Here is a 13312-nt window from a genome sequence, read left to right on the forward strand (position 1 = left end):
TTTTTCTGCTTGCTGTTCTATCTTAGCAGTATTGAGAGATTTGTCTTCCAGCTCACTAGTTCTGCCTTCCATCTCTTCTATTCTGCTCCTTTCCCCTTTCAGTGTATTGTCCATTTCTAATATTTTATTATTAATCATCTGGACCTCTTTTTGCAGGTTTTGAATTGTTTACAGTGCTGTATCAATCTTGTTTGATTGTTCCTGTAGTACTTTCCTGACTTCTTCCTTGTTTTCCTCCACCTCTTTTCAGAGCATTTGAATTTGTTTCCATATCATTCTTCTGAATTCCTTCTCAGGCAAATCCAAAACCTGCTCTTCCTCTTCTAGGGAGCCTTTGTCTCCAGCGCATTTGTCTCAGTTATTCTTTTCTGGTTTTGGACATATACTGGATCATTTGTTGTGTTTGAGATCTTTTGTTTGTCATTTCCAGTAGTTATTTGGGTTTTTTAATGCTTGTGTTATTAAGCTTACTGGGTGTCTCCTGGTGGATATGATCAGGAGATAGGCTTCCCTTTTTGCACGTAATGCTTAGCATCTGTTATTGGTTCTTGTCTCAATGGTGGAATATTATGGGTATGCTTGTAGCTTGGCTATATGGCCACGATGCTGTCTATTCTTGGGTAACGTTGGGAGAAAAAGCTCTCACCTCCAGGAAAAACGTATGCTCAAAAGGACCAAAAGCAGAAGCAATATAGAAGCAGAGACAAAAATCACCACTTTGAAACAAAAATAAAACTGTGGCCGACTGTCCAGTTGCCTTTCTACACAGGCAGTATGTGTGCACTATAGAAGCCTCCAGCAGTGGGTGGGAGTGTTTGCTCGCTCAGGACCCTCCTCTAGTCACCACCATGGAGGTGCACAGATAGATATTGAGAAGTTAATGGGAGAAAAATTGTCCACTATTTTTGCCTCTGAAGGTTAGTTAGGTATCTGCATGTGCACAGCGTAATTCTCCATATAGTTGCATCCTTTTATGTTGGGATTTTATAGATTGTTCTATGGTTTGTCTGTCAGACCTGACGGGCCTGCTTTTTTCTTGCTAGATAAGCCTGCAACCCCAAGGCTGACGTCATCAGCAGCCTCCAAGCTCTTTCTCTCTGTACTGTGGGAAAACAGTGGGGTCAGTGCTGGACTTTTTTTTTTGGGTGGGGTGTGCACCCACCCATCTGAAGGCAGCTGGGCTGGGCAAAGAAAGCACAACAGGGAAGAGGAGGAAAAAAATGTACAGAATCCCCCATACCTCTTTTTGCAAGCATCACTGCACTGCTTTTAGCACTGGTTCCCAATGCCAGTCGCCCTCTGAACTCCACCTGGACAGGGTGGCTGCAGAGGGAGTCCCGACTCGAGCATTCATAACTTGCAGTATTTTCCTTTATATTATGCTGTTGTTGTTTTTTTTTTTCACTTGCGCATGTGGGAAACTGACATCCTGGATCTTATGGTAGATCCAGAGCTCTGGTGTTATTCCGTGAGTGCAGCTTCTCTGGGTTTTCAATCCATCCCCCACAGAGCCTTTCCTACCTGGCTGTCTCTGCCGCCACCCAAACTGGAAACTCCATAAGTTAATTTTTAATACTACATTATACAGAGAATCAAATTTATAACAAATAGAAAAGCACCAAGTATAAAAATTATAGTTTTATTGGAACATAACCACACCTGTTCACTTTCACATCACAACAGTAAAGAGTAGAAAATGGTTGCAACAGAGTTTATATGACCCACAAAATCTATTTACTATCTGCCCTACTAAATTAAAAAAAAAAAATGGCAATCTGTGACTTAGTATTTTTGAGGTTCATTCCTATGGTAGTCTGTAAGGGTATTCAGTATTTTGTGCAATTTTATTGATAAACAGTATGCCTCTGTATGAATACACATTTTGTTTACTTACATTTGTATTGTTCTGGCTATTATGATACAGTATTCTCACAGAAGTCTCAATGTAGATATATGCTTTCATTTTTCTTGTATAGATTCCTAGGCAAGGAATTGCCAGTTCATACGGTGGCACAGTGGTTAAAGTGCTCATCAATGAACTAAAAGATTACTGGTTTGAACTCCACAAAGAAGAAAGATGTGGCAGTTTGCTTCTGGAAAAATTAGTCTTGGAAACTCAACGGGGCATTTTTGTTCTGTCCTGTAAGGTTACCATAAGTCATAATCAACTCAACATCAATGGGCTTGGGATGCAATAGTTATACGAAGCCCTAGTGATAAAAGAGTTAAGCCACTGACTGTTAACTAAATGGTTGGTGGTTCAAACCCACCCAGAAGCTCTGCAAGAGAAAGGATCAAGTGACCTGCTCCTGTAAAGATTGTTGTTATTATTAAGTGCTGTTGAGTCATTGCCATTCATTGTGGGGGTTTTTTTGTTTTTTGTTTTTTTTTAAGCAGTTGCTTGTCTTGATGTGAACACAGAGCAGAACCATCAAACAAAAAACTATATATTCTGGATATAAGTCCTTTAACAAATACATGATTTCAAATATTTCTCTCACAGTGTAGTTTTGTCTTTTCATTTTTTATCTTACATTTAGGACTATAATCCATGTTGAGTTAATTTTCCTATGTAGTGGAATTACTGGCTTATATTTTTTCTTAGACATGGACGTCCACTTATTCCAGCACCAACTGTTGAAAAGACTGTCCTTTCTGAGTGAACTGTGTTAGCACCTTTCCAAGAAATCCACTCACTTTAAATTATTAGGACTTCTTCTTAGACACAAAATTCTGTTCAGTTATCTATATGTCTTCCTTTAAGCCAATACTGGAGTACTGACGTGGCACTGTAGGATAAAGCACTGGACTGCAAGGTTGGTTTGAATCGCAAGGTTGGCAGTTCAAACTCACCAGATATGCCTCAGAAACCCTAAACAGGGTGGCCATGAGTTGGAACTGACTTGACGGCATTTAACAACAAGAAGCCAATGCTATCGGACTGGTGAAGAATCTTGAATATATCATTAACTGCCAGAACACATAAATCTGTTTTGAAAGAAGTACAGCCAGATTGCTCCTTGGAAGCAATGATGGTAAGACTTTGTCTCTAACATTTTAGACATGTTATCAGGAGGAACAAATCCTTGGAGTGGGACATCATGCTTGCTTGGTAAAGTGGAGAGTCAGTGAAAAAGAGGAAGATCCTCAACGAAATGGAATGACACAGTGGCTGCAACAATGGGCGCAAACATATCAACAATGGTGAGAATGCCGCAGGACTGGGCAGTGTTTAGTTCTGTTGTACATAAGGTCGCTATGAGTCAGACCTACTAAACAACAGCTCACAATATACTACCTTCATTCATGTAGACTGTAGCAAGTACTGAAATTATGTAATAATTTTTCAGTCTTCTAATTCATGAAAAAGGTAAGTGTCATATTTAAATCTTCTTTAATTTCATTCACCATTATTTTAGTAAGTGCACAAAAATATTTTATATTTTATGTCTTTTGTCAAATTTCTTTCTAGGTATTTCAATCTTTTTGATACAATCATGAATAAAAGTTTTCCTTAATTTGCTTTTGAATTGTTCATGGCTAGAAATACTACTAATTTCAGTGCATCGGTCATGTATTTTGTAACTTTATTGAACTTATTTTATTCTAATAGGTATCTCAAGAGTTTCTACTATAGGGTCAAGTTAACTTTTCAGGAACTTTCCCTTTATAATCTGGTATATTTTTCTTTACTTGCCTGACGAGAACCTCTGGCGCAACACTAAGCAGAAGTAGTAGCAGTAGATATCCTTGCTTCTTTCTTCTTCCTGGTCATTGATATAGTAGTAGCTGTTTGTTTTTCATACATATATTTTATCAAGTTAGAATGTTTCCTTCTATTTCTAGTTTGTTGTAAAATTTTATCATGAGTGGGTATAAGATTTTGCTAAAAGCGTTCTCTATTGATATGATTATGTATTTTTTACCTTATTAATATGATGTATTAATAATTTTCACATTAAACCAACTTCATATTGCTGTAACAAATTCTACTTATTCATAGTGTATAACCGTTTTTAAATGTCATTAGATTCAGTTGCTAATATTTTGCTAAGTAGTTTTGTACTTATATTGGCCCTGCAGCTTATTTATGATATCTTTGAAGTTTGGCTTTGAAATCATGGTAAATAAATTGGGAAGTATCCCCTTCTCTATTTTCTAAGAGGCATTATCTTTTTTTTTTTTTTTTTTTCTTACATATTGTATAGAATTTATCAAATGGCTTTTGGATTTTCTTTGTTGGAAGATTTTCAACTACTAATTCAATTTCATTATTATAAAAGTCTATTCTTATTTTTCATTTCTTCTTGAATCAGTTTTGGTAATTTGTGCCTTTTTAGGAAGTTGTCCATATCTTCTAGGTTGTGTAATTTGGTGGCATAAAGTTCTCATAATATTCCATTATAAGATATTTAAGTTCTGTAAGATTATCACCTCTTTCCCTCATTATTTCAGGAATTTGTTTCTTGGTTAATCTAACTAAAGGTACATCAATTTTGTTGAACTTTTCAAGGAACATATTTTTAATTTGATTTTTTTCCTAATATTTTCTGTTCATTGCTTCATAAATTTATTTTACTATTTTCTTTATCTGTTTTCTTTGGTTGTTACTGTGCAACGCTGAGTCAGATCCAACTCATAGCAGCCCTGTATAGAATTTTCAAGAGGCAGCTGGTAAATCTGAACTGTAGACCTTGCAGTTAGCAGTCTAGTGCTTATTCAGTTTCCTAAGATGAAAGCTTAGGTAACTGATTTGAGATTTTCTCCTTTTCTGACAGACACATTTAAAAGTATAAATTTCCCTTGACACATTGCTTTGTTGCTGTTAATTGTCATCCAGTCAGTTCTAACTCGTAACAAACCTGTATAGGATTTTCATGGCTGTATGTCTTCGCAGGAACAGAAAGTTCATATTTCTCCTGAAGAGCAGCAAGTGGGCTCAAATTACTGACCCTGTGATTAGCAGTCCAGTGCTTATCATACACAGTGAAAGCATTCCCATTCTCTTAGCTGCATACAAATTCTGGTAAGTTGTGATTTTGTTTTTAATTAAAAATATCTAAATTTTTCCTTGTTTTTGTTGTTGTTTTAAGTGCCATCAAATTGGTTCTGACTTATAGCAACCAAGGAATGGCTGTTGGGTTTGAACCATCAATATTATGGTTAGCAGTCCAGTGTTTACCCTACAGCTTCACATCAGGATTCCAACTATTTCCGTAGGATTATTAAAAGAGTGTTGTTCAACTGCCAAATATTTGGGTTTTTGCAAGATTTTTACAAAATAATCTGTTTCGGATTTTCCATTTTTTGAAATCTATTGAGTGACTTTGGTCCACTCCATTCTCTGCTGTGCAGGTACACAACCTCCACTCAACTCAGGATATATGTTGAACTTCTCACATCCCATGACTGTCTGTCCTGCTAGAACTTTCTGTTAAACCCAGTTGTATGTCAATTCACTGCTGGCCCCAAATTAGACGAAAACCTCAAGTTAGCAAAGTCATTGACCCTTCCTTGGTATCAAGATTGCCAATTTAACTTACAAGCTCCAAATACATTGAGCTCTCTTCTCTAGCAGGAACACTAAAACTACTGGTTTTCAAGATCTATCCCATCCTGGAAGAACTACCATGCCAACAGAGCTACATACATACAAGGAAGTGGGGAAAAGGAATAGTCCTCGGTAATACCACAATGTACGCTACTGTTACCCAAGTTCAGTGGTTTCTATAATAAAACATCTTAACTTAATTTAGTTGGTTGATTTCCAGAGCACTAACATGGTTGATTTAATAGTTTTGTCTATTTTTAGGTTGTTTTCTGAGAAGAGCCACTATACCTTCTTAATCAGTCTTGTCAGTCATTCCTTTTTAAACAATACATATTGTATACTGCTATTCATAAGTTAAACTATACGAAATCTTTATAAATTTTAAGTTTCTATTTATCTCTGAGATAAAACAGCAAGTTCATTATTTTGCCACTCATACTATATGCATAGATACATTCTTTTATGCTGTGTATATAGATTCAACTTTCAATTTTGCCATTTCTGGAAAAAAATGCTTTTGTGCATGTACATTTGTGTACTGAGGATTTCTCCATAGTGTTAAAAGAAGGCTGATAAAAATTTCAAAATCATACTAGAAGAGTGTATCTGTACAGTTCCAGGCACCATAGTATATGACAGGCAATGATAATCTACAGCATAAAAACGATACCTAAAGGTCTGGCAACTATGGCATAAGAAAAACATATGGGAATAAATGTCAATGTTTACCCTGGAGATTAAAAAAAAAAAAAAAAGACTTATAGCCAGTCCTCTTCAGATATTGAAAGGACTGTTACTATTGTTGCTGTTAAGTGCCATCGAGTCAGTTCCGACCCATAGCAACTCTCTATAGGATTTAAAGTATACTTACTCAATATTGATCCAGAGGGCAAGAATCAAAATTATGACTTAAACTCAGTAATTCAGAGTTCAGTATACAAAGAACTTATTAAACAATTTAAGCTAAAGTGGGTCTCTTGCAAAATACTGACTTGTCCTCACTGAAAATGATCCTAATGGGAGACTGGGTGACCACTAGCTGGTGAGTTTGAACCGCTGACCTTGTGGTCCCATGCTGTAGGACTGTAAGGCCAATTGGAATTTACTAGCCACTGTTTGGAAACCCTATACTGGGGTTGCTATGAGTTGGAACCAACTCAACACACTCAGCAACTAAGCAACAACAGAAGACATGAACTAGATGACGTTTCAGTTCTAAGTTTCTCTAATTTATAAAGCTGAAATCCTGGTGTGGCGTTGTAGGATAAGCACTGGACGCACCAGCTGCTCCTCTGAAAACCCTATACAGGAGCAGCTATGAGCCAGAACTGACTTGATAGCACTCAACAAGAAACAGGTAAGAATTGGATAAGTAAAAGATAAACATATTAGGGAAAAAAATCCAAAAGATTATCATAAAAGAATAACATACTTCAGGTTATTCGTAATGAATAACGAAATGGGTCTTAAACTGTTCCTAAAAGACATATGCTTCACTCTCATGGGTCCAAAAGGCAACAATACTCTGCTGGTTCTCATAAATAAGCTGTAACTAGAAAACCCTATCCCTACCATTGTACAAAGCTACCATCTGTAGTTCTGGCTGTTAGTCCTCAAAAATGAGCAAGCTGAAGTGGAACAAAAGATAACTAAAGTAAAAAAGATACAGAACTTAATTACATAAAAGCTGTCTTCATTCTAGGAAGGCTGAAGATAAGTGCGGTAAGAAAAAATATTTAAAAAGGACATGAAAAGCAAAAAACAGAAAACTCAGACTTTTCCAAAACTTAGAAAAGGTAAGATTAAAATAAGCTTTAGGACAAATACAAGTAGTATTATTCAATTCAAGAAAAAGTTACTAATTGTCTAGAATCCAAACAAGTTATATACTAAAAATAGATACAACTTACCTCTTTTAGTTGATCAGCACTCCCCCATGATGCAGAGCGCTGATGTGACCTCTTTTCAGCTCCCTCTTCCGCCCAACAGCTAGGAGTCTAAAAAAAATTAAAATGAGTATTAAAAAAATAAAGAAATTTATCTCTATGCAGTGTTTTCATAGCAAATAAAGTACATTTCAAAATCTAAACACATACCATGTCAGGGGTTATTGTAAAACCCTTTTTTAGAAGTGAGTGAAATATTTTTTAAAACACTGTCATAAATTGAATTAAATCAATGATCAGTCTTAGATGTCTTTTGATTCATCTTTCTCAAAACATTTGATATCTTTACAACGAAAACATTACTAAAAGTATTTGCATTAAAAGAGATTGCATATATTGTGGTGCTTTGTGCTAATGGGTCAGACTGCAAAGTCATTTGAACTGCAAGGTCGGTGGTTCAAGCTCACCAGCTGCTCCTTGGAAACCCTATACAGGGTCACTAGGGGTCGGAATAGAGTCAACACCACTTATCAACAACAACAACATAAAGAGAATAGCCACACTAAATATAAAATGTTAGTTCTATGAAATATAATGGACAGAAAGTATGATTATCAGAGCTTGCTCAGAAACAGGGGGATTACATGTCAAATCATCAGTTCGAAACTACCAGCTGTTCTGTGGGCGAAAGATAAGGCTTTCTGCTCCCAACAAGATTTATAGCCTCGGAAACCCTGTACAGGATCACTATTAAGTCGGAACCGACTCTACAGCATACAACAACAATAACAATATAAATAGAAGCCTGATAATAATTTTTTTCCTGGACATGAAAGTATTAACAACAGTATCTTTGTTGAAAGATCAAACACATTTATATGAAAAAATGGTGTTGTTACAGTTGCATGTTGTCAAGTTGGTTCCAACTCATAGTGACCCAGTATAGGGTTTCCAAGGAGCAGCTGGTGAATTTGAACCACCAACCTTGTTGTTTAAGCCGGCCTTGCAGTCCAGTGCATTATCCCACAGTGTCACACCAGGATCTACTTAAAAAACACAAATTATTATAAAATTAAAATGTAAAGGATTAAAACCAAAAAATGTAAGCTAAATAAACTGACACATAACTAAAATGATACATCTTTAAAACAAACAAAAAAAGCTACTTATCAGAACCACCACTTCCTTTATCAGTCTGTCCTACTGTGCTAGCTTGTGTATTGCTGTGACACTGGCAGATATGTCACCATGGTGGGAAGATTTCAGTGGAGCTTCCAGATGAAGACTAGGAAGATGGAGGTAGATGACTTCTGAATGGTTAGCCAGTGAAAACCTTATGAATAGCAGTGGGGCACTGTCAGATAAAGTGCTGAAAGATGGGACCCTCAGTTGAAGGACACTAAACATACGACTGGGAAAGAGCTGCCTCCACAAAGTAGAGTTGATCATAATGATGAATACAGCAAAGCTTTAAAGATTTTCATTTGCTAATGGGGCACAACTCAAATTGAGGAAAAACAGCTACAAACATTCATTAATAATGGGAACATGGAATTTATGAAGTATGAATCTAGGAAAATTAAAGTTGTCAAAAATGAAATGGAACTCAGGTAGATAGATATCCTACACAGGCACTGTTGTTGTTAAGGACCACTGAGTTGGTTCCAACTCATAATAACTTTGTATAGGGTTTCCCAGGAGCAGTTAGTGGGTTTGAACTGTCAACTTTATGGTTCACAGTCCAGTGCAAGGCAGATGTTGTTGTTGTAAAGTGTCACAGAATCGGTCCCAACCCATAATGACCCTGCATATGGTTTCCGAGGAGCAACAGATGAGCTTGAACCACCAACCTTGTGGTTCAAACTGACTTTGCTGTCCAACACATTAACCCACAGCACCATACCAGGACTCCATGGTAGACATTAGTGAACTAAAATGGACTGGTATTGGTCATTCTGAATCAGAAAATCTTATGGTTTACTATGCTGGGAACGTAAAATTAAATAGGAATGGCATTGCATTCATCATCACAAAGAACATTTAAAGATCTACCTAGAAGTACAATGCTGCCTGTGATAGGATAATATCTATATGCCTACAAGGAAAACCAAGTAATACCACTATTATTCAAATCTACACACCAACCACTAAAGCCAGTTTTAATGAAACTGAAGAACTCCATCAACGTCTTCACTCAGAAACTGATCAAACATGCAATGAACATATCCCTAATTACTGGTGACTGGAATGCATAAATTGGAAACAAAGAGGTAGGATCAGTAGTTGAAAAATATGGTCTTGGTGAAAGAAATGATGCTGGAGATCACATGCTAAATGTTTGCAAGACCAATAAATTATTTATTGTAAATGTGTACTTTTAAAACAATATAAAAGGCAACTATACACATGATCTAACGAGACAGAATACACAGTAATCAAACTGAGTACACATCTGTGGGAAGAGATCATGGAGAAGCTCAATATCAACTGCCTTAACAAAGCCAGGAGCCAACTCATATACAACTGCTCATATACAAGCTCAGGCTGAAGCTGAGAAGTTCACAAAACTTTGAAGATATTCTGCCTGAACTGTGAGATAATCTAAATGATAATTTTGATGCATTAGATATTAATAACCTTAGACCAGAAGAGTTGTGGGGTAACATCAAGAACATCATACAGGAAGAAAGCAAAAGGTCATTACAAAGACAAGAAAGGCAAATTTAGATGTCACAAGAGACTCTGAAACTTGCTCTTGAACACAGAAAAGCTAAAGCGAATGTAAAAAAACAAGAAAGTAAAAAAACAACAACAGTTGAACAGAAAAATTCAAGGGCAGCTCAAGAAGATAACGTTAAGAACTATAATGAAATGTGCAAACTGGAGCTCGAAAACCAAAAGGGAAGAATATGCTCAGCATTTCTCAAGCTAAAAGAACTGATGAAAAAGTTCAAGCCCTGACCTGTGATATTGAAAGACTCCATGGGCAAAATATTGAATGATGCAGAAAACATCAAAAGAAGATGGAAGGCATACATACACACTCACTGTACGAAAAAGAAATGGCTGATGTTCAAGCATTTCAAGAGGAAGCATATGCTCAAGAACCTATGGTACTGAAGGAAGATGTTCAAACTGCAGTGAAGGCACTGGCGAAAAACATGGCTCCAGAAAGTGACTGAATACAAATTGTAATCTTTCAACAAACTGATGCAGCACTGGAGGTGCTCACTTGTCTGTGCCAATCAATTGGTAAAGATCCACATCTGTGCCCATTAAAAAGAAAGGTGCCCCAATGTAATGTGGAAATCATCAAATAATATCATTAATGTCACATAAAAGTAAAACTTTGTTGAAAATTATTCAAAACAATTGCAGGTGTACATCGACAGGTAACTGTGAGAAATTCAAGCCAGATTCAGAAGATGTAGAACAAGGCATAACATTGCTGACATTAGATGGATCTTGGCTGAAAGCAGAGAATACCAGAAAGATGCTTACTTCTGCTTTATTGACTATGCAAAAAGACTTTTGACCTCGTGGCTCATAACAAACTACAGATAACATCGCAAAGAATAGGTATTCCAGAACACTTCACTGTGCTCATGAGGAAACTGTACTTAAACCAAGATATAGTCATTACAAAAAGGGAATATACTGAATGGTTTAAAATCAGGAAGGGTGTGCACCAGGGTTGTATGTATCCTTTTATCATACTTACTTAATACATATGCTGAACAAATAATCTGAGAAACTGGATTACATGAAGAGCTTAACATCAGGATTGGAGAAGGACTCATTAATAATCTGCAATATGCAAATGACAGACTTGTTTGCTGAAAGCTAAGAAGACTTAAAATACTTACTGATGAAGACGAAAGACTACAGCCTTCAGTATGGATCATACCTCAATGTATAATAACCCTCACAACTGGACTAATAAATGACATCATGCAAAATGGAGAAAAGATTTAAGTTGTCAAAGACTGCATTTTGCTTGGACCCACAATCAACACTTATAGAAACAGCAATCAAGAAACCAAAGGATAGATTGCATTACACAAATCTGCTGCAAAAGGTCTCTTTAAAGTGTTAAAAAGTGAAGATAAAGTTTGCAGATTAAGGTGTGCCTGCCCCATGCCATGGTATTTTCAATTGCCTCAAATGCATGTGAAAATTGAATAAAGATTGGAGTAGAATCAATGTCTTTGAATTCAGGTGTTAAGGAATACTAAAAGTATCTTGGATTTCCAGAAGAACAAATAAATATGTCTTTGAAAAAGTGCAGCCAGAATGTTTATTAAAAGCCAGGATGGTGAGACTTGGTCTCTCATACTTTGGACATACTACTAGGAGTGGCTTAGTCCCTGAAGCAGGGTATCATGCTAGGTAACATGGTGGGTCAGCAAGAATGAGGAAGACCCCTAAGGAGACGGACTGACAAAGTGACAGCAGCAATGTGCTCAAACATTAACAGTTAAGGATGGAAAATAAAGTTTGTTTTTTTAACCTAAAATCTCATTTTAAGTCATTTAGTCTTCAAAAACTCGAAAGATACAATAGTAAATCCCAGATGATGCACAAAATAGTAAAACCATTTAGTAATATGGTAAAAACATTTTTCAATATTAAAATATCTTCTTTGCTATATGAAGTACAATGCAAATTAAGAGAAGTAAAAGACACTACATCAGGCAAAGGCTAATAATCACCAAGATAAATATTTACTAGTTTAAAGATTCTTATTACATACAGAAAAGGCTACCTTTTATGTTGAAATTACACTTGTGAATCTACATATTATAAGCTCTTCTGAAGGAGCCACTAGTTCTATTTTATACAGATTAAAATGCTTATAGACAATTTTTAAATTGTTACCACCTCTTAAAAGTTAATACTACTCCAAAAAGATACCAATTAAAACTGAAAAAATGCTAGTAGAATAAACATAGAAATACAAGGTTTAAAAAGTTCATTACCAAAGTGAAGCCATTTAGTCATAATTGAGAGGAAAAAAGGTAACATTTTACTCAACGGGCAAGCACAACAGGTATCAACAGATACAAATATATAAATAATATTAGTAATTAAAATTTCTTAGGTTCAATCACAGGTAAGAGAAACTACTCTGAAAAGAATTTAGGTCCCCTAACTACCTTGTTTAACTCCTGGTGTGACACTGTAGGGTTAGCATTTGACAGTGAACCACAAAGTCAGCAGTTCAAATCCATCAGTTGCTCCTTGAAAACCCTACACAGGATCACTATGAGTTGGAATTGACTTGATAGTACTTAACGACAATAACTACATAGGAGTCCTGGGGTGCCACTATAGGATAAGCCCTGGACTGCTAACTACAAGGTCAGCAGTTCAAACCCACCAACCACTTCTTGGAAACCTTATACAAGGTCACTATGATTCATAACCAACTCCATGGCACTTAACAAAAACAACAACTACATCATGAGTCAGTACGGACTCAAAGGAAACGAGTTTTTGGAGTAATTATTATATCATTACACCTGGGTGGTACAAACAGTTAAAGCATTCAAAAACTAACTAGGTCCTGGGTAGTACAAATAGTTTGAGATCAGCTACTAACTGAAGGGCTGGTGATCTGAATCTACTTAGCAGCACTGTGGAAGAAAGGTCTGGCAATCTACTTCTGTAAGAGCACAGCCACTGAAAACAATATAAAGCCCAGTTCTACTCCTCAATGGCCACCACTCGTCTGTCTGTCGTGCTGTGGTGGATTGAGTTGCTGTGATTCTGGGGCTCTGCCACCGGTATTTTAAATAACCAGCAGGGTCACCCATGGTGGACAGGTTTCAGATGAGCTTCCAGACAAAGACAGACTAGGAAGAAAGAGTGATGA

At 36.4% G+C, this 13312-nt stretch overlaps 1 protein-coding gene across 1 annotated transcript in view; it reads right to left on the bottom strand.

The window, feature by feature from the left end:
• The window catches only part of GLCCI1 (glucocorticoid induced transcript 1), a 142547-nt gene that overhangs the window by 61631 nt on the left and 67604 nt on the right, over positions 1-13312 (bottom strand). The window contains exon 4 of the mRNA XM_006834389.1: positions 7462-7548. Within this exon, the coding sequence (XP_006834452.1) occupies positions 7462-7548 (87 nt within the window). The remainder of the gene's footprint in view (positions 1-7461; positions 7549-13312) is intronic.

Source organism: Chrysochloris asiatica, unplaced genomic scaffold, assembly GCF_000296735.1.
Source record: "Chrysochloris asiatica unplaced genomic scaffold, ChrAsi1.0 scaffold00010, whole genome shotgun sequence".
In the NCBI taxonomy this organism is placed as follows: Eukaryota; Metazoa; Chordata; class Mammalia; order Afrosoricida; family Chrysochloridae; genus Chrysochloris; species Chrysochloris asiatica.